We start from the raw sequence: 27,834 nt of genomic DNA, 5'->3' as shown, positions 1-27,834 counted from the left end.
GACCAGCATCATCATAACACATTTCTTTGTATAAATTAAAAATTATTGTTTTGGGTTTCGTTTGTCAAAATGTGACAGATATCTGTCATATTTTACCTCTAGACTGTCTTATTCTGTTTCCTCCTCATCTATAAGCTGATGATAGTGCTTACTTCCTTAAGAGTTTTTATGAAAATTAAATGACATGTCCATTTGGTCCATAAGTGTCTATGCCCCATAAGAGCATGGCATGGTTTCTACCTTGTTTTGCTGCATTTTGAGCACTAGCACAGTTTCTGGTATATGGAAGGTGCACAATAAATAACTGAATGAATGAATGAATGGTTCAGAGGACGGAATGTTAAGACCAGCAGTCAGAAAATGTGGGTTCAAGTCCCAGCTTTGCTACTGACTGACGAGAATGTACTAAACCAGTCATTTCACCTCTTTATGCCTCTTCTTATATGTTAAAAAAAATAGAAAAAGGACAAGATGACATCTAAAATCTCTTTCACATCTCTATACATAGCACAAAATTAGAAAGAAGTTTAGATACCAAACAAATGTCTAGTCTTCTAAGCATCCTACAGATACTTGGACCAATCTACCTATAAATGCTCTGACATTTCTTCTGTACTTTCTATTTGAAATTGTGTTTAATCTATTATCTTAAACATTTATTGCATCCCTTCTATGTACAAGTTACTACGTATTGAATGTCATGGAAAATGAAATAGATGATAGCATGATACTCGCCTTCAAGGAGTTGCAGTCTAATAAGGAGGTTTGTCCTCATATGTTACACAACAAGAAAATAATAGATGAAGACTAAATGCATAGTAGAAATCCTACCCTAGATCAGAGAAGCAGCATCACTTCCAGCTGTAGTGAGTAGAGAAGATGGATGATTTAATTGAAGAAGTTCCATACCCATAAATGGAAGCTTTAATAAAAGGCTAAAAATCCTCCAGCTGGAGGGTCCCATCAACCTCCAGAAGTCCCTCTCACCAGTTTGTAGAGATTCCATGCCTTGTTTAATTGTGACTTTATTAAGGTTTATGTGTGATGCCTTTTGGAAGTGTACATCTCCAGCTATATTGCTGAGGATTCACTCCAACTCTATTCCAGATTTATTCAGTTCCAAACTGGACCCAAAGCTAAGTTCCATCAGTCACACAACAGCTACAGTAAGCAAAATGTGGTAGTCAACGTCATCAAATCTGTTTTCAGAGTCTGTCCACTTTTCTTTTATCCTTTCCAGCAGTCCTTTCGCCTCATGCCTTCAGCCCTCACCTTTCCTTTTCTTCTGCGGACATCCAATATCTTCATGCTGGTCTATATTCTCACCTAACAGAATCAGCTCCCAAGAAATGCTCTTGTAAAAGGGAATTACTGTCCAGAATAAACAAAAGCCAATCTAAACTCTTATCCCCTATTATCCCATTTGAACTCTTGTCTCCTATTTTCCCAGGAAGGTTTTTGGTGCCTAACAAAAGGATAAGCCCTTCTACCACTGGAAACATCTTCATCTACATACTATTATAATAATTTAAAGTTGAAGACCCTGGGCAAGTTGCCAAAAAATTATGCATGGTATTTATATTTCTGAGCTGTTCAAATTATCATCCATAACTAACTGAGCAGGGCTACTCGAAATTTGACCAAATCTTGACATAGTCCTGGAGCAAACCTGTGGGAAAAGCTGATCATGGCCAAGGCATCTAAGTGACCTCCCTTTGCAGGTCTATGTATTTTAAACACTGAGGCCCCTTCATATTCCCGTTCTTTAAACAAATTATAACAACCAAAGAGGCCCCTCAATAAAGCCATGTCCAAACAATAAAAATGAGATTGAATAACATTTTCTTCTAAATCTGGGCTCATCATTGCTAAGATTGATTATCCAGTTGGGTATAGGAGGAGATGGAATATTGCCAAATATGAATTCACTCATTCACTCATTCATTCAATCATTTTACAAATACATATTTAGAACCTCAGGCTCTCCCTAAGCATCTGGATCCTGAGTTGATGTCACATGAAGGCACAGGGGATGGAGAAGAGGTAGACTTCCTCACTGCTCTCCCTCACATCTTCCTACCTACACCGGAGAAACTGGGGAACTCTGAAAGAAAGATTTTGTTCTGAATGTGTTATGGTGGGTGGAAATGGCATTTGCTAAGGTTTCGTGAAGTGGCTGAGAACATAACTTGGAAGGTTGACCTTGTGATCTCCAGAGATTCCAGGTTCCACCAAATCAGAGTTTTGTGCTCCACAATGTTGATTGATAGCTATAGAATCACCAAATTCACATTAGTCCTCCCAAACCCTCTTTTTTCCTTAGAGGATAATGTCTTCTATGTCTAACTTGGAAACAGCAGAATACTTTCCTTCATCACCTCTGTGGAAGCCCTTTTTATTATCTTGGTCCTACAGGAACCAGTATGATTTCTGGTGTGAAATCATAATCAGCAAAAAAGATAGCTTAGGAGTCCATAATCCAAAAGCGTGTTTTAAAAATTGCATTTCAGCCGAGGCATGGTGGCTCACACCTGTAATCCCAGCACTTTGGGAGGCCAAGTCAGGCAGATCACTCGAGTTCAGGAGTTCAAGACCAGCCTGGGCAACATGGTGAAACCCTATCTCTACAAAACATACCAAAAAAAAAAAAAATAGTTGGGCATGGTGACACACACCTGCAGTCCTAGATACTTGAAAGGCTAAGGTGGGAGGATCGCTTGAGCCCCAGAGGAAGAGGTTGCAGTGAGCTGAGATCATGCCACCACACTCCAGCCTGAGCAACAGAGTGAGACCCTGTCTCAAAAAAAAGAACAACTGTATTTTAACTATGGCTTTGAATAAATAAGAAATGTTATGATAAATGATCTGAAAGTTGCCATGCTTACAGGTAAAAAATAGTCAAATATCAGCAATTTCATGTGAGTCAATTTAACATTATACTGACTTTTCAGTTTCTGCACTTGGAACATGGGATTAGTGCTATCTTTATCCACAAATTCAGCAGCCTTGCATCTTGAAGGTCAATGGTTTTGGATTTCCATGTGGTAGATCACATGATGAATGAACCCTAGACCCCGATTATTCTGAGTAACACAGATCGGCTGCTCTTCAGAGGAGGGACATATGGGAAATCTGATTCAGAGAAGATGGATACACTGAGCCCACTCAGCACAAAAACTCCAGGAGGATGGGAGTAGGAGACCTCTGGATGCATCACTATTCATCTTATTGTTGTTTTTGCATTTGTAACTGATTAGAATCCTTTGTAACTAATTGTGATGCTTTGTAACTGGTTAGACTTTTCATTCCCTCCAGGAACAAATTCCCATGGTCTGTTAGGCTGTGGGCACTATGGATTCTTTCCTTATAGAAGCCAATGTTGACAGAAGTCAGGAACCCTCAGGAATGCATGTAGAGGAGTTTTTAAAAGGTGTGCTTGGTCTAGTGCTTCAATAAAGCTGTCATTATGGGCATTGGCAGCTCTGCGGAAATTCAGACCTTAGATAGTTAGCCCAAGCATGTGACCAATAACAATTCAAAATCATTTTAAAAGATTGCACTTTCATAAAACGTGTCAATCATTAAGCATGTGTTTATTTGCATGGGATCTCTATATCCCCCAAGTCTAAGAGCTTTCACAGATGCCAAAAGGAGCCCTTGGGAAAGTTAAACATATTTTGAATTGTAGTTAGTCACAGAGCATGAATATGACATCCCAGGTAGTAGTCGCTGTTCACAGAAATATATAAAATATTGGAAAATGATCCCCTGCAAGGAAAACTTTTCAACTACAAGGATTTAGATATTGAACTTTTCATTAAATCTGTCTTATACCCCTCATCCCCTAGGAACAAAAGCACTGAGTCGCATCATTTTAAAATATAATATCTTACATTATAATAACTTCATGGCTAACTTTGCACATTTTCCCTCTTTTCCTCATCCCTGTAACTGATCAGACAACTATGGCCGAGAGCACTTCCTGTACCAGGGAGAGTGTCGAGATAGCTGCCCAGATGGCCACTACCCCACGGGCGGGAACACCTGCCTGCCCTGCCCAGACAACTGTGAGCTTTGCCACAGCGCACATGTCTGCACAAGATGCATGAGGGGTTACTTCATAGCGCCCACCAACCACACATGCCAGAAGTTGGAGTGTGGACAAGGTAAGCCTGTTCTGGGGCACCTGCCCAGCACCAGAACATGGGAGGCGGGGCTGTGTCCTGGATGTCCTGGAGACTTGAATTGCCTTCCTGGCTTGCATGTTGGCACTTGGGATGATTTTGGGTGACGCCATACCCAAGTGAGGAGAGAGCTAACTTTCTCTTTCTTTCTCTGTTCATACAACCTTTCTCTGGGTTTCCCCAGACACAATCCAAGGTAGTAGGAAAACACTTAAGTGTATAGAAAATTGGCCAGGTGCAGTGGTTCATGCCTGTAATCCCAGCACTTTGAGAGACCAAGACAGTTGGATTGCTTGAGGTCAGGAATTCAAGATCAGCTTGGGCAACATGGTGAAACCCCATCTCTACTAAACATAAAAAATTATCTGTGTGTGGTGTTGCATGCCTGTAATCCCAGCTACACAGGAGGCTGAGTCAGGAGAATGGCTTGAACCCAGGAGTAGGAGGTTGCAGTGATCTGAGATTGTGCCACTGCACTCCAGCCTGGGTGAGAGGGTGAGAGAACAAGACTCCATCTCAAAAAAAAAAAAAGAAAAAAGAAAGAAAGAAAAAAAAAAGAAAAGAAACTTGGGAGGTGGAGAGATTGTGGACAGGATATAGGGGAGAGAAAATATGATTAGAATCCAAAAGTCTGGGTCAACAGTTTCCTCCTTCCCAATTACTAGACATGAAACCCTGAGAAAAATTCATCCAATTTGCCCATGCCTTGGTGTCTTCATCTGTCCAAGGAAGAGCAGAGTGACAGGCGGCTTTGAGAAGCCAGTGAGAACTGGCTAAAACCACTTGAAAATATTTGGTCTGCGAATCCTATGTGTTATTGCTATTGCCCAATTTCTTATCTTTTATGGGAAGAAGGAAATTAAAATACAACACTTACAGTTTCAGCTCTGTTCTATGTAAGAATGCCACCGACCGTTAATGCTCGGCTCTGTGTAAGAATTATGCCTGGTCTGTTACTGAAGAGAGCTCTAAGACACTTTTAGAATAATTAAGACACTCAATTCTGTTTCTCCTTAATGTTTATGAATGTAGTAAAAAATTTTAAACTTTTTTTTAAGTGTTTAGTAGGACAGATAAAAAGAGAAAGAGAACCTGTTCATTTACATACCCAATTCCATTTTCCCAGAAGCAGAACTGATTTCTTTAATAAATAAAATCTACCAGCTTGACTTCAAAACTAACTGCCTAGCATATGGTCCAACCCGGTTTCTCTTTGTACCCAATCAAGCTGATACCGTCTATCCAATTAATAGGAGGAGATTAAAAAGTAGAAACCACATATATCCTTGAGGATTGTTTTGGCCTTTGTAATTGCTTTATGATTTACTTTAAAATAAGCGGCACGCCAACATATTTTTATAGCAATTAACGGGTCTCCACTCAATGGAAATGAGTTGTGTTTTTCACTTCTCTCTCTGTGTAGGTGAAGTCCAAGACCCAGACTATGAAGAATGTGTCCCTTGTGAAGAAGGATGTCTGGGATGCAGCTTGGGTATGTCCTCTTCCTTTGCCACCTAAAGAGTTGAAATAGCTGAGTTCTTTTCCGCACCTCTTCATCCTGTCACTGCCCTAGCAGGCACACTTGTCATTGCTGTCAGCATCAGTGTTACCATCAACATCCATTAGGTAGGCTTTCTTCAATACAAACAGGACCACGGTGAGGAAATACTTGCTTTTGAAGCAATGAATGGGTTTCTTGTCTTTATGAAACTCAGGTTTAGAAAAGAAAGCTATGACACCTTTTCCTCTGGTTGTCAGTGAGTTGTTGAGGGCTGACCAGCAACCACATTTCAGGTGCCTGAGACTCAGCCTCTCCTTAGCTTCTCAGGGTAACAAATTTGGAAGATCAACAGTGAATAAACTCAAGCAAAGATATGCCTAATTCCTCTAACTCACTTGGTGTGTAAAACATAAAAGTTTGTGGGTAGAGGGATGGGGGTTTTCCTTTATAAACATGACTCTTTTGGGCCAGGCATGGAGGCTTATGCCTGTAATCCCAGCACTTTGGGAGGCTGAGGTGGGTCACCTGAGGTCAGGAGTTCAAGATCAGCCTGTCCAACATAGTGAAACCCTGTCTCTACTAAAAATACAAAAATTAGCTGGGCATGGTGGCACGTGCCTGTAATCACAGCTACTTGGGAGGCTGAGGCAGAAGAACCACCTGAACCTGGGAGGCGGATGTTGCAGTGAACCAAGATCGTACCACCACACTCCAGCCTGGGTAACAGAGCCAGACTCCATCTCAAAAAATAAAAATAAAAATAAAAATGCTCTGTTGCTTGGAGCCTAAGACAGCTCTTAGAGAATAAAGCATCATGGTGACAAAAGAATTGAAACCTCCATCATGCAATGCAAAGCACTTGTCACTCTCACATATAACTCTTTAATTCAAGTCAGTGGCTCCTTCTTTCTTCCCTTCTCACATGCCTGGAGGAGATGGTGGAGACAGTTTGTAATACATGGCACCATTACATTGACTATAAGGTGAAAAACAGGAAGGTTACCGAATTCCAGGATTGTTTCTTATTGTCCATTTAGGCAACATATAGAAAATAATTAGCATGTGGGATCTTTGAAAGGAAACTCAACTAAAAAGTTCTTGGAATAATTTCTCTTCATGGAACTTCCATGAAGCCCTGGGATTGGTTGACTAATGCTTCTAAAACTTCAGTATGGGCACAAATCACCTGGGGAATTTATTGAAATGCAGATTCTGATTCACCAGTCTAAGGTGGGCCTGAGAATTTGTGTTCCTGACAAGCTGCCTAGTGAGGCCAATTCTGTTCTGTAGAATACTCATGAAGTTGCTAGGGGTAAGATTGTGCCAGAATGAAGTAGACTTTTTATTTGGCTTAACCAGTGGATTTTCTTAAAATTTTTTACTGATACATGGTAGTTTTACATATTTATGGCATACATGTGATACTCTGATATATGCACATGATATGTGATGATCAAGTCAGGGTAACTGATGTATCATCACCTCATACATTTATCATTTCTTTGTGCTAGGAATATTCTAAATCTTCTCTTTGAGCTAATTTGAAATTAATACTTAAATATTATACATGAATTATTATATCATTTTGTTCCAAGAATATTTGATGTCAATTATTTTTCTTTCTAACCAGTGTCTTGAATGGAAATTTTAACTACTAAGATAAATATAAGGGTTTTAAATTCTGTTTCTTCACTAACTGAAGATAGTTGAGCTAATATGAAATTAATACTTAAATATTATACATGAATTATATTAGTTGAGCTAATTTAAAATTAATACTTAAATATTATATATGAATTATAATTTATATTGTGGCTATCACCACCACTCTTTGCCTTAAATGGAAAACATGCATTTTCTATAATATCTGTAACTACAATATAGTTTCTGGAAGCTTAAATACCATTCCCCCATTATCTTCCACTATAAAATGATGCTTATATTACTAGATAATAAAATCTCATAGTAAAGTTAATAAACAAGAAGACAAATTTAGAGTCAGATATTTAAGGTTAAAATGCTAATTACGTGGGAAGCAAAAGTTAAGCCTAGGCATAAATAATAAAAGTACTGAAGTAAAAAACTATAAGCAAATTCCAGTGTCTGTCTCGTGAAGTGGTAGAAGGTGATTTTGCACAGAGCAATGATGAATGTTTTGATTATCTTGATTTCACTGTTTGCCCATTTCAGATGTATTTTCTCATTAAGTTTCACACCCCAGCTAATTTCTGTGGTCTTCTCTGGCATCTCTGCTGTTGTGCGTTGTGTACCCATATGAGCAACTTTGTGCATCTTGGAGTGGGGTTGTGTATGATCTAAAACCCGAGAATTGCGCTGTCTTGGCTCTGCTCAGTGACGGCAGTGGGGCAAGTCCACCCAGGGAAGGAAAGCTTGAAGGAACCTGAAGGAACTTCAAGGTTCAAGTTCCGTTACTTCAAGGTTCAAGTTACTTCCCTGGGTTCCTTCCCTGGGAAGTTCCTTCAAGCTTCAAGACATCTTGAGATGGAATGTACGAATATGTGTGAACTTTCTCAGGATCAGTGAGGATCTTGGCATGGAAGCGGGAATAGTGACAAGATAACCATGATCACTAGGGGCTGCACTGGGCTCATCCTCCACTTAGTTGACCCAGCTAAAGATGAGACCAAGGGGAAGCCACTGGAAATGGAGTCCACAGCAGACACTCACCCTCTGGGGACTCAAAATCCAAAAGACTCAACTTGCGAAAAGAGATAGATAGATTAGAAAGTTTGATTTACTTTACAAAGCGCTACTAGACTCTTCAGTCCATTCATTACTTAAGAAACGTTGTCTGCGGTATGCCGAGTGCTCACCTTGGTGGTGAGAATGTCAAAGGTGATACGGCTGTGATCTTGCTATAGCGGATACCAGGATCTGTCCCAAGTGAAATACCTGGAATGAAATCTCTTAAACAGCAAACTGCCAGAGTAGAGACAGGTCTAAAGTACAGTGACACCACCAGAAAGGGCGACAAGAACATTCTAAATACCTCTAATTTCTCATTTTAAATTCTAAAATTTCCCTTAATTTATAATATCTCTATGTATTGGGCATCATGTATTCTTGGATTGACTTGGCTGAACTCAGTTATCACCTTATTTCTGAACCCTTTGTTGCTCTCTCCAATAGAAAAAATTCTCCCTTGTCTAGTTTCCCTTTATTTGTTAGACCAGTGGCGATACCTTTTACAGTGTGACTGTAAAATAATTTAAAACTCTTAGGTGACTAGTGTAATATTTGGTATATACACACCTTTCTGCCTGGACACTGAACTACCTGAGAACATACTCTTTGGCTTACATGCTCTGAACTAGCAGAGTGCCCAGGACATAATACATGCACAATTAATGTATGAATGTTTGTTGAATTCAATTTGAGAATTGTCGAAATTCAAAGCGGAGATGAATGGCTTAGGATACACAGGGACTCAGATTTTCTTGTTTTCGCTAATCAAACTTTGTTTATCAGCCAAGAAGAAGAAAAAAAGAAATCCTACAATACAAAAATAAATTATTTTGGCCAGGTGCAATTGCTCACAACTGTAATTCTAGCACTTTGGAAGGCCAAGGTGGTCAGATCACTAGAGCCCAGGAGTTTGAGACCAGTCTGGGAAACATGGTGAAACCCTGTCTCTACAACAAAATACATAAAACTAGCCAAATGTGGTGGCATGTGCCTGTGGTCCCAGCTACTCAGAAGGCTGAGGTGGGAGAATCACCTGAACCTGGGAGGTCAAGGCTGCAGTGATCTGTATTCATGCCACTGCACTCCAACGTGGGCAACGGAGCAAGACCCTTTCTCAAAATAAATAAATAAATGATTTTTCATGAACTATTAGAGCTGTAAGGAAACTTTGAACAGACCACAGTTTATTACATTATCTAATTTTAAAGAGAGAAATACAAACTTGAAAAATCTGAATAATGTGCTATAGATTTCCCCAAGATTCTTCCTGACAGAAGAGACATCATTCTTTGGAGAGAATTTAACCTTATTCCATTTTAATAATGTAGATTCACCTCTGGGCCAGATCTAGATGATCTCTAGGGGAGTATGAGAAAAGTGAAATCAGTCATTGTGAGACATTTTATCTACATTATATAATAATTAGCTGTTGAAAATCCTGGGTTTGTTTTTTCAGTTTTGTATTCCTTCCCAGCTATTTAGTGAACATTAATATCTGTGTCTTAAACCTAATAAGAAAAAAACCTCAAATTCCAGAGGTTTCTGGAATCTCGTCTGGTTTCTGGGTGGAGCTAGCCATCTGTCATTCCAAGGAAAGATGACCAAAAAGTGGGCAGAAAACTAAACTCATGACGAAAAACAATTATTTTGTCTGGAGGAAAATATTGAATTAGATATTTGAGATGAAATAAGGATTTTTTTAATTATGAGATTCAATTTCTCTTCTTTATCAAGTTGTAAACAAATAGATAACATTTTATATAAAACCATTTTGTTCCAAGAATATTTGATGTCAATTCTCTTTCTAACCAGTATCTTGAATGGAAATTTTAACTAAGATAAATCTAAGAGTTTAAAATTACATTTCTTCACTAACTGAGCATAGAAGTAAATGGAGTAACTTTTACCTAATGTTTTGAGGCACCTTTTGCTTGTTTGTTTGTTTGTTTAATTTAGGGATGGTACCAAAAGCTATGACACTAAACTGTAAACCTAAACTCCAGAGCCCATACTGACCTCACCACCGACTTGATGATTGATTTTCATCAAATTACATAAGATCTTCTTACTTTTCTACCTCATCAATAAATATAGTGGTTAACGTGCCCTTGCTTTAACTTAGAAAGAGAAAATGAAAATTTATTAGTATTTGTCCATTGAAATGGCTTAGTCTCCACCCTTAGGATAAAACATATCCAAATTTTAACATTTTAAGGAATTGCAAAAAAGAGAAAGGCTATATAAATTCAGTGCCAAATAAGGGAACAAATATATGCACCAAAAGGATTTTTTTAAAAAAGAGAAACTCTAGGCACTGACGTATTCAAGGAAGGCTTTCAAGAAGATGGGAGCTGAGGTGAACATTAGAGTTTACATAGAATTTAGACAGCTGAGAGAGAAGAGCTGCACTATAGGGGGTCTTTATATTTGGACAATAGCAGGAAGAAAAGGCTTGGAGGGACCAATTTCTGCTATGGATTTTAAGACACTGAGTATACTAATTTTGCAGAAGGAATAAGGAAATAGGCAGAGAAGTTTGGAGAAGTGGTTGAAAACAAAATTTTGAATTCCAGGCTAATGAGGTTTAAAGTATTCTGTAGCTAAAAGGGAATCATTGAAGGTTTTTTTAAAAAAACAGAGGTGGGAGAGTGTGTGTCTTGAAGGATGTTTTAAGAGATTAATTTGGTTATTGTGTTTACTGTGTTCAGGATTATTTAAAGGTAGATAAACCAGCTAGAAGACTATTTCAGAAATCCAGATATAAAATAAAGCAGTCAAATCTAAGGTGCTAGCCAGGAAATTATGAGAACAGAGAAATGTGTTTTTAAAAATCACATGAAACAAATGGCCCAGAAGCATAAGAAAAGATGCTTGTTCATTATATGGGAAATCCAAATTAAACCTACCGTGAGATACCATCTCTCACCTAACAGATTGGCAAAAATTCAAAAGTTTGCAAGTTCTACAGGTAAGGTTGTAGGAAAGTGAACACCACTGTTATTGCCTCCTGGTGGGAAGACAGAATGGTATAATGGCTGTTGAAGGAAATTTGGCAGTATAACAAAACTCCATATACATTTACCCTTTGACCCCACAACACTCCTTCTACAAATTTATCCTGGGGACATACATCCACAGATTCAAAACAGCATATTCCCCATGCTATTCATTGCGGTATTACTTGTGGTAGCAAACTATTGGAAACAACCCGAATGCCTGTTCGTGAAGACTGGTTGAATGAATGGGGTACATGTACATAGTGGAGCACTCTGTAGCTACCAAAAAAGCAAAGATGATCTGCATGAACTGGTGGTGATTTCATGATACACTGTTACATGGAAGGCAAGGTGCAAAAAGTGCACATCATATGCTACCTTTGTGGTAAGAAAACGGTGAGATAAAATGTGTAGTTGATTTACATTTTTACTCACTTTTGCAAAAAGAAATACAAAAGATAACCAAGAAACTAATAAAAATGGTTACCTATAGAGAAAGGTAAAAGAGATGGGCAGGACTTCTCTAGCTATATTTTTTAATTTTTTAATCTTTATTAAAAAAAATTTTTTTTAAACATGGGGTAGAACTATGTTGAACTTGAACTCGTGGCCTCAACCAGTCCTCCCATCTTGGCCTCACAAAGTGCTAGGATTACAGGCATAATCCACCACATCCAGCCTCTAGCTATATCTTTTTAGTTTTGATTTGAATCAGATATTTTACATATTCATAAGAAATGACATAATATGTAGCGTGAATGGACTTCTGCTAGCCAAATTTAGGACAATTAGAGCATTTTTTAAAAATGGATGATAAAGAATTCCAACTCAATTAATATTTTAAATCCATGCATCAATAGTGAAGAAAAAGGAAGAGAAAGGAATAGAATTAAAGGGAAAGCTCTTCTTTACAGAAAAATTTCAGCTGTCATGTATCTGAGGAAAGAATTAGGAAGTCATTATTTTGCATCCCCTAGTATATGGACCCAAGGGAGAATGATCAAACCATAAGTGGATTTAAACACACTGGGTGGAAAATTGCTATGGAACAAGATAAGCACACAGACTCAGAGTACTACCACAATTAATAGTTCATTACAATGAAGAGGTTTGCTGATTACTAACTGAAACAAGTTATTTTACATAGCGTCACTATTATCAGTTCATAAACCTGACATTATATGTCTCCTGATGTGATACTTTAACAAGTACATAACATCACCTCATATTCTTTTTGTTTTGTTTTGTTTTGAGACAGGGTCTCCCTGTCATCCAGGTTTAAGTGCAGTGGCTTGATCACAGCTCACTACAGCCTCAATCTCCTGGGCTCAAGTGATCCTCCCACCACAGACTCCCAAGCTCCTGGGACTACAGGCATATACCATTAGCCTGGGCTAACTTATTTTCTGTAGAGATGGGGTCTAGCTATGTTACCCAGGCTAGTATCAAACTCCTGGCCTTAAGCCATCCTCCCACCTTGGCCTCCCAAAGTACCAGGATTATAGGTGTGAGCCACCATACCCAGCCTTCACCTCGTATTCTTGACAAAAGTGTCTAGATCACTGATTTTCAACTGGAGGCAATTATTCCCCATGGGACACTTGTTGATGTTTCAGACAGTTTTGATTGTCATTACTGGGAGGTTGTTACTTGCATCTGGTGGATAGAGGTTAAGGATGCTGCTAAATATTCCACAATGCACAGGACTGCTCCCCAATGACAAAGAATTATGTAGTCCAAAATGTCAATAATGCTGAGGTCAAGAAAAACCTTACTTAGCCTCAAGATAAATCACAAGATAAATCCAGAATGTGGGATATCTATGAGGCAACTGACCTGTACTTGGAAAGAAAATTCAATATTTTGGGGGAAAAAACGAAAATTAGGGGATTAAATACAAAAGAATAAAGAGCTAAAACAATCAAGAAAATGCATAAGTATTTTTATTTTGAGACAGAGTCTTGCTGTATCACCCAGGCTGGAGGATAGTGGCATGATCTCGGCTCACTGCAACCTCTGCCCCCAGATTCAAGTGATTCTCCTGCCTTAGCCTCCTGGTTAGTGCATGCCACCATGCCCAACTAATGTTTTGTATTTTTAGTAGAGAGGGTTTTGCCATGTTGCCCAGGCTGACCTCAAACACCTGGGTTCAAGAGATCCGCCCACCTCGGCCTCCCAAAGTTTTGGGATTACAGGAGTGAGACACCGAGCTCAGCCTAGAAAATGCATAAATATTGATTAGAGCCTGGGTTTTTTCTTTTCCCCTTGTTGAGGTATAATTGACAAAATAAAATTTGTATATATTTAAGATGTACAATGAGATTTTTACAATTGATGTTTAATTGGTGAATTTAAAAACATATATATTTATGATGTACATATTTTGAAATATGTATACATTGTGGGATGGCTAAATTAAGCTAATTAACATATGTGTCACCTCACAAATTTATCATTTTTTTTGTGGTGAGAACACTTAGAATCTGCTGGTAGTTTTCAAATGCATCATAATTAACTATAGTCTGTATAACATGATGTTTTGATATGTGTATACATTATGAAATTAATATACTCATCACCTCACATACTCTGTATGTGTGTGTGTATGTGCGTGTGTGTGTATGTATGTGTGTGGTGAGAACACTTAAGACCTATTCTCTTAGCAAATTTCAAGTATAGAATACGGTATTATTAACTATAGTCACTATGCTGTACGCTTGATATCCAGAACTTATTCATCCTGCATATCTGAAACTGTACCGTTTGATCAATATCATATCCAAAGTACTTAGGGATAAAATGTCATGATGTCTATATTATTTTCAAATGGTTCAGGGAAAAAAGAAAAAGGATTTAGGTAAATCATACAAAATTGTTCTTTGTTCCAAACGGGGAGGATCACTTGAGGCCAGACGTTCAAGACCAGCTTGGCCAACATGGCAAAACCTCATCTCTACTAAAAATACAAAAAATTAGCCAGGCCTGGTAACCCACTTTATTGTGGTTTCTAATACCATTCTCCAATGAAATAATACCAAGGCTCCTTGGAGAATTGGCTGATTTGTGAACCAGGACAGGAAATATACAGGATGTATATACATCTCGTAATGACAGAAAATAGGAGGATAATGGGGGTTGTAGCTCAGGGATAGAGCATTTGACTGCAGAAAGGAGGTCCTCAAAGGAAAACAATCCACAATGATGGACATATGTCAAAGGAACACAAGAGCCAACTGAAGAGTTCTCAATGGCCTAAGCTGGAACAATTTGGGCAATCATATTGATAGAATGGTATTAGATGATAACACAAAGAATGAAATAAATATCCATGAGTTCACACAGATATAAAGAAATGGTTGGATAAGTAAATAGGAAGGAGAAGACAAATCTTTCATGTAAAAGAGTTCCAAATAACTTATTTAAATATTACCCTTTTTAGAAAGTGGAGCATCACTCCTTACTTCTTAAGTGTGACTTTCATCCAAGAGCATAGTATGGAAAGGGCAGGGGCAGAAGGACTTTACAGTGAAGAAAGCTGACGAACACTACATCATCCATGTGATTAAGGTAACTGATAAGTCACATAGGTTGAATGTACTCTTCATACAAAGTAATGAGAACCACTTGACCTCTATAGTCTTTCTGCCAAAAAACCATGACCCCAGTCTAGTCATGAAGAAAATATCAGACAAAACCCAATGGAGAGACATTTTGTAAAATACCCGATTAATACTCAAAACTGTCCAGTTCATTAAACAAGTCTAAGAAACTGTCACAGCCAAAAGGAGCCTAAGGAGGTATGATGAGTGAATGTAATGTGGCATCTTGGATGGGATTCTGAAACACAGAAAAGACACTAGGATAAAAACTAAAGAAAGCTGAATAAATTACAGACTTTACATCAGTAATAACCACATTATAATAAAAATAAAGAGCATGATAGAGCTATTTGAGGGTTTAGAAATGTCCTATATCTTGATTATTGCATGATTGTAAGCACCTGTCAAAGTCCATAGATCTATACACATAAAAGGGGCAAATGTTACACTATGAAAATTGTATTTCAACAAATCTGACTTGAAAAGTAGTCCAGGCGCGGTAGCTCAGACCTGTAATCCCAGCACTTTGGAAGACCGAGACAGGAGGATGGCTTCAGACCAGGAGTTTGAGACCAGCCTGGGCAGCAGAGCCAGACACCATTTGTACACAAAATTTAAAAGTTGTCAGGGTGTGGTGTGCATGACTCTAGCTCTAGCTGCTTGGGATACTGTGGTGGGAGGATCACTCGAGCCCAGGGGTTCAAAGCTGCAGTGAGCTATGATCATGCCACCGCACTCTAGCCTGGGTGACTGAGCTAGACTCCATCTCTAAAAAAGAAAGAAAAAAAGAAAAGAAAAGTACTTCAACATTAGAATGATTCCATTAATATTCTCTTTCCTGATTCTGAATAATATAATAGTAATTGAATTGCTAGCATTTATTGAATACTTACTGATGTGCCAGGTGCTGTACTAAGTTTTTAAAATATATTACCTGACTTAGCTCTGTAGAATAGATATAATAATTATCATTCTCATATTTCAGATGAAGACATTAAGGTCAGCATATTTATGAAATATGGATAAGTTCACTAGGTTGGTAACTACTAGAATCAGGACTTGACCCTGAATAGCCCAAGACCAAAACTTATGTGTTTTATGACACTCTAATCATACCACCTAATGTAGAGCAGAGTATTATGCTTTTTGCAATAATAAAAAGATAAAAGAAAGCCTTGTTTTCTGCCCCTTTCCTCATTCCTTCCTACTAAAGCCATCATTCTTAGTTTTGGCTACAGCTTTACACCCAATGACAGAACTGACTCAACCAGTGAAACAGTGACACTGTTCTTCATAGTCATATGAATTAATCTGGGTTCGCTGTTCATCCAGCGCTGTCAGCCTTCAGGGCTTACATCCGGAAGGCTCTGAGATGGGATCGAGTACACAGGTAGATCTCTACAGCAGCAAGTCTACGAGAGTCGGTGAGCATATTTTCAGTTAGCCCTGGCATCCTCCCCACCACTTTACCTTCCTTCAGTTTCATTTACCTCCACAAAGGACTTTCTTGCTCTATGGAAAAGTGGGTTCTATAAATGTGTGATTGGCAGGAGACATCCTAACCCTTTTCACCTTAACCCACATTACATTCAAGCTTCAAATTTAGGACTTAGAGGACCAACCTCATTTACTCTTACTGTTCGCTCTTTCCATAAGAAGTGAGACTCTAGTTTGTAGAAAAAGTATTAGCAATATTGGAGACATGAAGTTCACTCTTTAATTTGCTAATGCAGCAGATTTGCAAGGTTTTCAGATTAAATACTATAGACACAGATTACTATTTATTTCATTTTTACTCAGATCTCTCACAGGACCCTTTCCACATACTTTCAGAGGCACAAGAACAGTGTCAAACCATTTTGGTACCTTCCAAACCAAAGGCATTGCGGAATGAAATATAACTAGCACAGTGTCTCCTTTAAATTGGAAGGAAGTTGCTGATTGTAAAACTGCTGCTCAGCATTTATAAAGCATCTTCTTTTCAGAGGTCTAGTGCATCATCCACTGTGCAGCCAACCTTAGTGCATGACCCAGGGAGTTACTGACCAACGTCTCTATGAACAGATGGGGAAGGGGCATTCAGGATGCCTCTTTTTTTTTTTTTTTTTTTAAGGTCAAACAGAGAGCCAGCTTCAGAGGAGGGCTTCAAATATAAATGCAGTGTCAACAGTTTTCTGAAGATAAGAGAAACAAGCTCCATTAGACAATTCTGTCTTTAAAAAAATTATAAACTGATTGTTTCTATTTTTTATTTATTAGAGCCTCCCTGCCCCCCATTGTCTAAATGATACCTACTTTCACTGGTAGAAGCTAAAAAGACATAAAACCTTTAAAAAGAGAACACCAAGTTGGAAGAACTTGAAGACACTGTGCTGTTTCGTTGTCCCTCACTCATCCTGGCTTTCTTCATTCATTCATAGCTCGTACTTACTGCGTGCTTTTGTGCTTTCTGCTTCCCTATCACTTGTTCAGTTTATTACACATACAATAGGACTGTATAGCCTCATATTTACCAAGCATGACCAGGCTACACACTTAATGCACGTGATGTGTTTTCACATCGGCAACTTAACAATTTTTACATGTGGGGAAACTGAGGGTTAGAGAAATGTTGAAACGTGACCAATTTTATGCATAGGGGAAATGACAGAGTAGTTCAGAAACAGTTTGTCTGGAGCAACCTTGTGCATAACTTTGCTCCCTCTGTCTTCACAAAGGAAGCAGTTGCCTTAGAAGCTCTTGGTTATAAATAAACACTAGGATATGCCGGGTTGTATTTCCCAAATCTTATGACTTCAACAGGTTTATTTATCTCTCTCATGCTACATCCTCATTATGGGTAAGCTGAGAACTCTGCTCTGCAAGAAACTTAATCCAGGACCAGGTTGATAGAGCAGCCACTATCTTGCCATGGCACAGGCAAAGCGGACATTGGCTCTTAGAGGTTTCTCCAGGATATGGCACTTGTACCTCCTGCTTACATATTTTTGTCTAAAGCAAGTCACGCGATCACGCCTGGGATCAGAGAGTGGGGAGGTGCAATCCTACCATATGCCTGCAAAAAAGAGAGCGGGTAATGATTGTGAGTAATGGTGACAATCTCACAGGAGAATGACTGTTGGTCATGGGACTGTTGCTGGTATATCCTGAGCTTTCACATTATGTGTTTGCACATGAAATAGTCCCAAACATGTGTCCAATCTGCTTTCGTAACCGATTTCTCTCCTGTTCCTCTGACCTTGTCCATTGTCTTACCTTGGAAGTGTCTAATTTTTTCTTCTCTCAAAGCAACTCTTTTGAAGAAGTCACTATTTAAAAAAAAAAAAAAAGACGGAATTTCCTCAAGAATTGTTATGTCACTTCTCTTATCTCTGGCAACTGATTAGTCAAGAAGAGGACCAGTGGTCAATGCCATACGGCCAATACGTAGGCTGTCACCCAAAAGGACCTTGGCCCTTCTTTATTGCCGTCTTTCAAATGACCACTGTGAGAATAACAAGTGCTGCTATCTCTTGCCTTTGTTTGCTGCCTTAAAAAATGTATTAGCCCATATAAGACACATCTTGGGAATCTGGACAGTATCTCTCCTTTTTTGAGTTAGATTCAAGAAATATTTCCTGAGCACCTATGTCAGGCTAGGCATGGGGATATAAAGATGAATAAAACTTTTTCTTTGCTCCTAAGGGGCTCACGTGCAAATGTGATAGGCCAGAGGTTCTCAGCCCTGGGTACACATTAGAATCCTGGGGAGCTGTAAAATGCAGGTACTGACACCCACTCTCAGTGTTACCGATTTAATTAGTCTGCAGTGAGGTGTGGACATCAGTATTTTTTAAAAACTCCCTGGCCAGGCATGGTGGCTCATACCTGTAATCCCAACATCTTGAGAGGCTGAGGTGGATGGATCACTTGAGGCCAGGAGTTTGAGACCAGACTGGGCAACATGGTGAAGCCCATCTCTACTAAAAATACAAAAATTAATCGTGTGTGGTGGTACAGACCTGTAGTCTCAGCTACTTGGGAGGCTGAGGTGGGACAATTAGTTGAGCATGGGAAACTGAGGTTCCAGTGAGCTGTGATCATGTCACTGCACTCTAGCCTTGGCGACAGAATGATACTCTGTCTCAAAAAAATAAAACCTAAATAAATAAAATCTCCCTGACTGATTCTAATGTGCAATCAGGGTTGAAAGCCACTGACTAAGATAGATATATAAACAGATAACTTCAACATCTGCTTAAGATACTGTGTTGAGAACAGAAGCTGAAACAGAGGCAGGTACATTATATTAGTATTGTTCAGCTAGGTGGACATTTTACAAACATGACCTCTAATCCTCAATATAATTCTCAAAATCCTTATCTTAGGCTGGGTTCAGTGGCTTACACCTGTAATCCTAGCCTGTTGAGAGGTCAGGGTGGCAGGTAGGGGGAATCACTTGAAGTTAGGAGTTCAAAAGCAGCCTGGTCAACATAGCAAAACCCTGTCTCTACAAAGAAAAAAAAAACTTTTAAGTTAGCCTGGTGTGGTGACTCACACGCATGGTCCCAGCTACTTAGGAGGCTGAGGCGGGAGGATTGGTTGATCCTGAGAGGTTGAGGCTGCAGTGAACTATGATGGCACCACAGCACTCCAGCCTGGGCAACAGAGTGAGATCCTATCTCAAAAGGAAAAAAAAAATCCTTATCTTCAGTCTATAGATGAGAAAACCAGTGCCCAGGGAGCTTATGTCATTTGCCCAAAGTTACACAGCTAACAAGTGCTAGAGCTAGATTCAAACTTAGGACTGTCTGGCTCCAAAGCCACAGGTCATCCAAATATTTGCTCTTTTTCCAAAGTAGACTGCACTCATACACTATTTTCCTAAAGAATATAAATGAAAGGTCGGTCGGCTTGTGCAAAGGTCGGTCGGCTATATTTGTTTCCTTCTTGATTACATTCTATGTTTCTTAGTGGTGTCTCCTGTCATTTCCTTTGCTCCTTCTCCAACATTCAAGCTCACATTCTTAGAGTTATGGGGAGGCGGGGGGAAGAACATAGTGGCGAGGTATCTTAAGTTCAATTCTAGAGCAATTAGCTCATCATCTTGGCTCTTCATGCTATTACGCTATTTCCCCCGGAGCCGGGTATAATCAAAGTTCCTCCTACTTGTTGTGTAACTGACCTGCGAAGTCGAGCTGTGAGCCAAGTCTGTCTGGATCACGTAAGCTTGCAGAGAGAGGACTGAGCCAAGTACTTCCAAAACAAACCTCGTTAAACAAAAGCGGAGTGTGGTCGAGCCGGACACACAGGGCGGAGGGTTCAGAAGACCGTCTGCCTGTCTCGAAAGCAATGTAGGGTCTGTGACATTAAACATCCCAGGGCAGCTGAGCTGGAGGGATACATTCACCTTTACAGATGAATCTGGGAACCAGTGAGAATGATTCCGCATGATTAAGAATAATAAGCTAGAAAACCATTGCCAAACTACTTCCTTTTAGTAAAATTTTAGTAAAATCTAAATTTAATAAAATCTTCAATTTTTCTGAAATCTTTAGACAATCAAGACCCCAGCTCATGTCTGTTCATCAAGCTTAAAGAGAAATAAAAATGAGCCCGGCAGTAGTGACTAGAACTTCGGATGATTAGGTCTCATTTAGTTTTGCAGGAGTGTGGAAAATTGAGTCAGAAATCTTGGTCTCTATTCATCTCCATCCTTCCCCTTACACAGTGAAAATCTTGGTCAAGGCCCATACATATATTGTTTCTTAATTCTATCCTGTTTTATAAAGGAAAGCATCACATATTTGTACCTCCTAATAAGTCCCTAGAAGATGATTATGAAAACTAGAAAGGTGCTCATATCGTGATGGTCTGTGGGTTTGGAGCCAGACAGTCCTAAGTTTGAATCTGGCTTTAGCACTTGCTGGCTGTGTAACTTTGGGCAAAGTTACACAGGTGCAAAGTAAGTTACACAGCACAGTTTTATAAAGGAAAGCATCACATACCTATACCTCCTAATAGGTCCCTAGAGATTACTGTGAAAACTAGAAAGGTGCTCATATCGTGAGTTCTTCAAGAGAGAGAAACCAAGAGGCTCTATTGTGAATATCGAAACAAAATTTAATTTGCTTTCTCACCATGTTCACCCTTTTCTTAAGAAGCCTGTTGGTGTATCTGAAGCCACATGCCTGACTTGGGCACCAAGGTGTCACAGCACTTAGCACAGTTGCTATCACCAGGGAGGCACTCAGTAACTATCTGTGACTTCTGTGCCTGTTGTTAGCTTTCCTCATCTCACCCCCCCAACTCTCCATCTCCCTGTGCCACAGCCAAACTGCCATTTCATAGTCCTTTAACAGATGGTAGGAAGAGCTTCAAGCTCCACTGGTTGAAGAGGAAAAAAAAATGGATTTAAGTCACAGAGCAGACACCAGAATAGAGAAGAACTGTGTGCAGATGAGGCAAGAGCATCTGCATGTTGATACCCAGCTGCTCAACAGGCTGGTCTCCAACTGAGAGTTGGGCCAGCGATGAGTGTCTGCAAATTGCCTCTGCACCTCTAGAGCCTGAAATTTCTGCTTTCCAAAAATCAACAAGAGGGTAATTTGGTAGGCGTCCAGACTCATCCTTTCCACAAAGTCTCTCTACATCTCCCACCAGGGAAAACTTGGCTCCAGCCCTCCCCGCAGCCTCCAGTTCAGCTTCCAGCACAGTGGGCCAGCGCAGGGTGTCAGAAGCAGAACAGGATGGAACACCCCGGCAAGCTGGAGAAGGACTGGGCCCAGAGGCAGGATCTGGGAAGGGCCATGCCTCACTGACCACCCTTTGGCCAAGTACCCCAGATTGAAGCAGTGGAAGGCAAGGGTTATCCAGGCTGACCTCTGCAAACCTTAGTCATGTTCTCACTGATGGTGACTGGATAGATCAAACCTTTTTTCCTCGCAGCTGTGCCTATGGTCATCTGTAGCAACCAACTTTCCTCTTTTAATATATCTTTTCCATGAAGTCAGTGTGTTCTGACTAGCTATAAACTATCCACCATTAGGTGAGACAAGTCAATAACGTTTTGTATGAATCAGGCAGGTAACCCAGGGATGTCTACCTCTCAGCTCCTTATTCCACAGCTCCCAGAGACAAGGACAGGGAGGGGCCTGGGGACACTGGGAGAGTAGTCCCCACTCAGTGAGATCACCAGGGCAAGAGCACATCTAAGGACAGACATGGCATTATCTCCAGAGGGGTAAGTGGTAGAATATTAGAAAAGTTTATCAGTCTCTCCAACCTCTGATATGAACCAGAAAAAGCTGACAGCCTGATTTATCATCATGGTGGAATTTTACGCCCTCAAATAATTGCTAGTAACCTGGATGTTCCACTGGAAAAATAAAATCAACCTGAAAATATAGACTCCAGATTACCATAACCCCAGCGTTTGAGTGATGACATTGAGCCTTGGGGTCAGGTTTAGAGACGAGTCTTGAGAGAGAAAGAAAGTTGTGTCTACGGGCTGCTTATTGGAAAGCCTAGTGCAGTCACACTAGCTGCCCAAGCCAATTGTAAAATTTCAGGTTTATTGTGTTTATTATTGCCTGTATATTTGAAATATTATCCACATGACCTGGCTTCAACTTAGAAATCTTACATGAATTGAAACAAGTGAATTAGGGAGGCCTCTTGCCTTCAGCCCTAAAGGGTCTGTGGGAGGTAAGTCAAGAACCATTTATAGTAGTGATAAAATACTATATTTAAGGCTGTAAAAATTTGGCATGCGAGGACTCAGTTCAGAAGTAAATTCGGTTTACGTGCTCAGCAAAGGAGCAACTGGAAAGTTTTACAAATGGGAAGTTTGACCTACTGAGACTTTAAAGATAAATTATGTCAATTATTCCTTAAGACCAAGAACAGTCATTTACTCCCTTGAATGTTGAAATGCAAATCTGAACCATGAAGTCAGTAACAACTTCACTTTGCCATGATGCACATGGCTAACGACAGTTACCCAAAGCCATTGTCCAACTGTCACATTATGTGCCCAAATGTGCACTAATGGGATGGGCCACTTGGGAACCTAGCCAGCAACTGGGGAGAACATCAGAGCTATGCCCAATTAACGAACACTTCATATGATGGGGCACAATGCTTTTGCTCTGCCAAGAAGCCAGTGACCCTTTACTTGAGAATTCTATAATATGTCTCTCAAGCTAGCACTAGTAGATAATGCTTGATAACTGGACAGATGTGTGCTTTAATCGAAACAGCCTTCACTTTAGTCTCCTACATATCCCTGGCCTCACTGCCTACCTCTTGTTCCTTACCCTCACTCTCCAGCTACACTGCAGGGTCCCAGTCATGATTGCTGTAGCCCATTCTTGCCCCGGGGTCCTGCACTAGCTGTTCCCTCTACCTGGAATGTTTTTCCCAAGATACTAATATGGCTGGCTCCTTCCTGTCATCACATCTCAATTTAAATGTCAGCTCCTAAGAGGCTTATCCTCAGCACCCAATTCAGCCTCACTCCCTCTCTGTCTATACTACACACACACACACACATACACACACACTCTCTTTCTCTCTCACACACACATCAATCATCCGATTTTAATTCTAGCCAATCAGATATAAGTATCTAATGTTTTGATGTTTTATTGACTTTTAATGTTTGTGCGCCGTATTTCTTCCCTCACTTAAAATGTAACTTCCAGGCAGGCAGAGACTTGATGGGTTCTATTTATTGTTGTCTCATCAGCTCCTTGAATCATCCTTAGGACCACATGCAGGTGCTCAATCCATAATATTCAACCAAGTCAATGGCAGCATCCTCACAAGTAAATCTATGGTGAATGATTTGAAAGGGCCATTGTGGAGCAGGGAAGAACCAGACTTCAGTCTCAGGGCTCACTTCGGGTGAGTCATTTCAAACCAGTCTCTGGGTCTCCCACCCTCATCTGGAAGCAGAGGGGGCTGGGCCAGACCAGTGGGCCAAATCAGTGGCCTGCCACCTCTCTTCTGTGAAGCCATTTCTCCTCCTCATCATCTACTTCTTTCTATTTAGCCAGGACAGCTTTGCTTTAATCTTGTTAATGTATTTGATTTTTTGTTAAGTTTTCATTTGGTAAAGGATTCTGCTGTTGAAGTAAAATTTTAAATCTCCTAGCTTAGATAAACCCTTCTGTTAGAAATTAATCCTGGCCCAGCTGTAAGAGGCTAGTTGCGCACTTTGGGGAAATTCACTTAAGCCTCAGACTCCTCATGTAAATGGAGGATAATTTCCATACCTGTCTCACAGCATTGGTGGGAGTTTTAAATGAGATAATCCATCTGTGGTAGGCAGAATAACAGCCCCCTCAAAAGATGTTCACGCTCAAATCCTCAGAGCCTGTGAATATGCCACCCTACAGAGCAAGAGGACTTTGAAGATGTGATTAAGGTTAAAGATTTTGAGATGGGGAGATTATTCTGAATTATCCAAGTGGACTCAGTCTGAGCTCATGAGACTTTAAAGGAAGAATCTTTCCAGCTGCAGTCAGAAAGAGAGACAAGACAAAAGGAGAGAGACCCATCATTGATAGCCCCGAAGTTGGCAGAAGAGATGCCTCTAGCTAAGGATTGCAGGTGGCATCTAAAAGCTAGATACAACCCTCAGCTGATAGCCAGCAAGGATGTGGATATCTCAAGTCTACCAGTGCAAGGAACTGAATTCTGCCAACAATCCAATTGAGTAAGGAAATAGATCTTCTCCAAGAGCCTCCAGAAGAAACCCAGCCCCACTGCCACTCTGCTTTTAGCCCAGTGAAATCCCTACCAGACTTCTAACCTACAAGACTGTGAAATAATAAATTTTTATGTTTTAAGCTGCTAAATTTATGGAAATTTGTTATGGCAGCAATAGAACACTATATAACTATTACATTTAAACTATGTAATAAAGTACCTGGCACATGGGAAGGGCTGAATAAATGTGAGCGTTTCTTATAAATATTATTAATGGGGTAATTATTAATATCATTATATTATCTCAATAACCTCTTCCTGCCTCAGTGCTGAGCTCTGATTCTGAAACTCCATTTCATGCCTATCCTGGAGACGTGTACTCTTAGTTGCCTTACAAAAATTATTCACCAGCTTCAAGGCCCAGGTGTTGTGCTGGATTGCAGTTAGAGGAAATTTCTGAGATGCAAAACCAAGTGTACAGATTAACAACACTAAAGAGGAACAGATGGACAGTGGTTGCTTCCTGGGGTGATGTCTTAAGAAAGGTACAACATGACCCTCAGAATAGATTGGCTGCAGATGATTAACTTGAGTTTAAACATGAGGAAACATCAGGAAAATCCCAAATGAAACCTTTATTAAAAACAAACCATTGCCTTTTTCCAAATAGGAAAAAAAAGAAGCCAAAGTATCTCTGTTTGTGGATGATATGATTCTATACCTGGAAAACCCTAAAGGCTCTGCCAAAAGACTCCTAGAACTGATAAATGACCTTGGTAAAGTTACAGGATACTAAATCAATGTACTAAAAATTACAATGTACAGTAGCATTTTTTTACACTAATAATGTTCAAGCTGAGGGCCAAATCAAGAATGCGATCCCATTTACAAATAGCCCCCTTCCTGCCACCCCCTCAAAAATATGTAGGAATATATCTAACCAAGGAGGTAAAAATTCTCTATGAGGAGAACTACAAAACACTGTTAAAAGAAATTAGAGATGACACAAACAAATGGAAAAATATTCCATGCTCATGGATTGAAAGAATTAATATCATTCAAGTGGCCATTCTGCTAAAAGCAATCAGATTCAGTGCCATTTCTATTAAACTGCCAATGTCAATTTTCATGGAAGTAGCAAAAACTATTCTAAAATTTATATGGAACCAAAAGCCAAAGTGATCCTAAGCAAAAAGAAGAAAGCTGAAGGCATTACATTACTCAATTTCAAACTATACTTTACAAGTATAGTAGCCAAAACAGCATGGTATTGGTACAGAAACAAACATATAGACCAATGAAACAGAATAGAGAATCCAGAAATAAATTCATATACCTACAGCCATCTGATCTGCAACAAAATTGACAAAAATAAGCAATGGGGAAAGGACTCCCTATTTTATAAACTGTGCTGGGATGGCTGGCTAGCCATATGCAGAATAATAAAATTGTACCCCTATCTCACCATATACAAAAAATTAACTCAAGATGGATTAGAGATTTAAGTGTAAAATTTCAGACTATAAAAATCCTAGAAGAAAACCTAGGGAACATAATTCTGGACATGGGTCTTGGGAAGGAATTTATAATTAAGTCATCAAATGCAATTACAGCAAAAACAAAAATTGAAAAGTGGGACCTAATTAAACTCAAGAGCTGCTGCACAGCAAAAGAAACTATCAACAGAGTAAACAAACAACCTACAGAATGGGAGGATATGTTTGCAAACCACACACCTGACAAAGGTCTAACATCCAGAATCTATAAGAAACTTAAACAAGTCAACAAGCCAAAAACAAAAACACACACACTTAAAAATGAGCAAAAAACATGAACAGATACTTCTCAAAAGAAGCCATGCAAGCAGACAACACACATGAAAAAATTCTCCACATGACTAACATCAGAGAAACGCAAATCAAAACAACAAGGTAACATCTCACACCAGTCAGGTTGGCTATAATCAACAAATCAAAAACAACAGATGCTGGCAAGCCTGTGGAGAAAAGGGAATGCTTATGCCCTGTTGGTTTGAACATAAAGTAGTTCAGCCACTGTGAAAGGCAATTTGGAAATTTCTCAAAGATCTTAAAACAGACCTACGATTTGACACAGCAATCCCATTACTAGGAATATATCCAAATATACTCAGCATATATATACCCAAAAGAAATCCTTCTGACAAAAAGACACCTACACGCATATGTTCATCACAGCACTATTCACAATAGCAAACACATGGAATCAACCTAGGTGCCAGTCAATGGTGGGCTGAATAAAGAAAATGTGGTACATAAACACCATGGAATACTATGCAGCCATAAAAAAGGACAAAATTATGTCCTTTGTAGCAACATGGATGCAGCTGGAGGGCATTATCCTAAGCAAATTAACACAGGAACTGAAAAGCAATTACTGCACATTCTCATTTATAAATGGGAACTAAATGTGGGGTACTCATGGACATAAAGATGGCAGCAATAGAAACTGGGGGCTACTGAAGAGGAAAGGGAGGGAGGCAGACAAGGGTTGAAAAACTAACTATCGGATACTAAGCTCAGTATCATTTATACCCCAAACCACAGCGTCACTCAATATACTGAGGTAACAAACCTGCACATGTACCACCTGAATTGAAAATAAAAGTTGAAAAAAAGTGAAAACCAAAAAAGAAATTGCCTTTTAAAAATATCAATGTCACCAAAGTCAAAGAAGAGCCCAGAAACTGTTCTAGATTAGGAGAAACTAAACAGATGGGATGACTAAATGCAATACATGATCATAGATCTCTATTGAATGTTATTGGGTCAATTGAAATAATTGGAATATAGATGGGAGAGTAGATAAATGTATTTATTAATATTAAATTTCCTGAAGTTGAAACTTTCTGAAGTATGACTCTATTGTGGTTACCTAACAGAACATACTTATACTTAGGAAATGCACGCTGAAATATTTATGGGTAAAAGACCACAAGTATGCATTTTACTTTCAAATGGCTCCAAAAAAAAAATGTATGTATAATATATAAGACAAGTGAGTGGCTAAAGTAAATGTGGCAGAGTATTAACAATAGGTGAAATCTAGGTAAAGGGTGAATAATTTATCCTTGCAAGTTTTCTGTAATTTTGAAGTTATTTTCAAATAAAGAGTTT

General features: G+C 39.4%; 1 protein-coding gene across 2 annotated transcripts in view; it reads left to right on the top strand.

Annotated features, from left to right (window-relative positions):
- The window catches only part of PCSK5 (proprotein convertase subtilisin/kexin type 5), a 463,699-nt gene that overhangs the window by 350,110 nt on the left and 85,755 nt on the right, over positions 1-27,834 (top strand). For both annotated transcript variants that reach the window (XM_032290888.1, XM_032290887.1), the window contains exons 23-24: positions 3,960-4,166; positions 5,608-5,676. In XM_032290888.1, the coding sequence (XP_032146779.1) occupies positions 3,960-4,166; positions 5,608-5,676 (276 nt within the window). The remainder of the gene's footprint in view (positions 1-3,959; positions 4,167-5,607; positions 5,677-27,834) is intronic.

The sequence above is a fragment of the Sapajus apella genome, unplaced genomic scaffold (assembly GCF_009761245.1).
Source record: "Sapajus apella isolate SASKATOON/1434 unplaced genomic scaffold, GSC_monkey_1.0 scaffold24, whole genome shotgun sequence".
Classification (NCBI taxonomy): domain Eukaryota; kingdom Metazoa; phylum Chordata; class Mammalia; order Primates; family Cebidae; genus Sapajus; species Sapajus apella.
The sequence above is the reverse complement of the archived record's forward strand: the minus strand, read 5'-3'. Positions and strand labels throughout refer to the sequence as shown.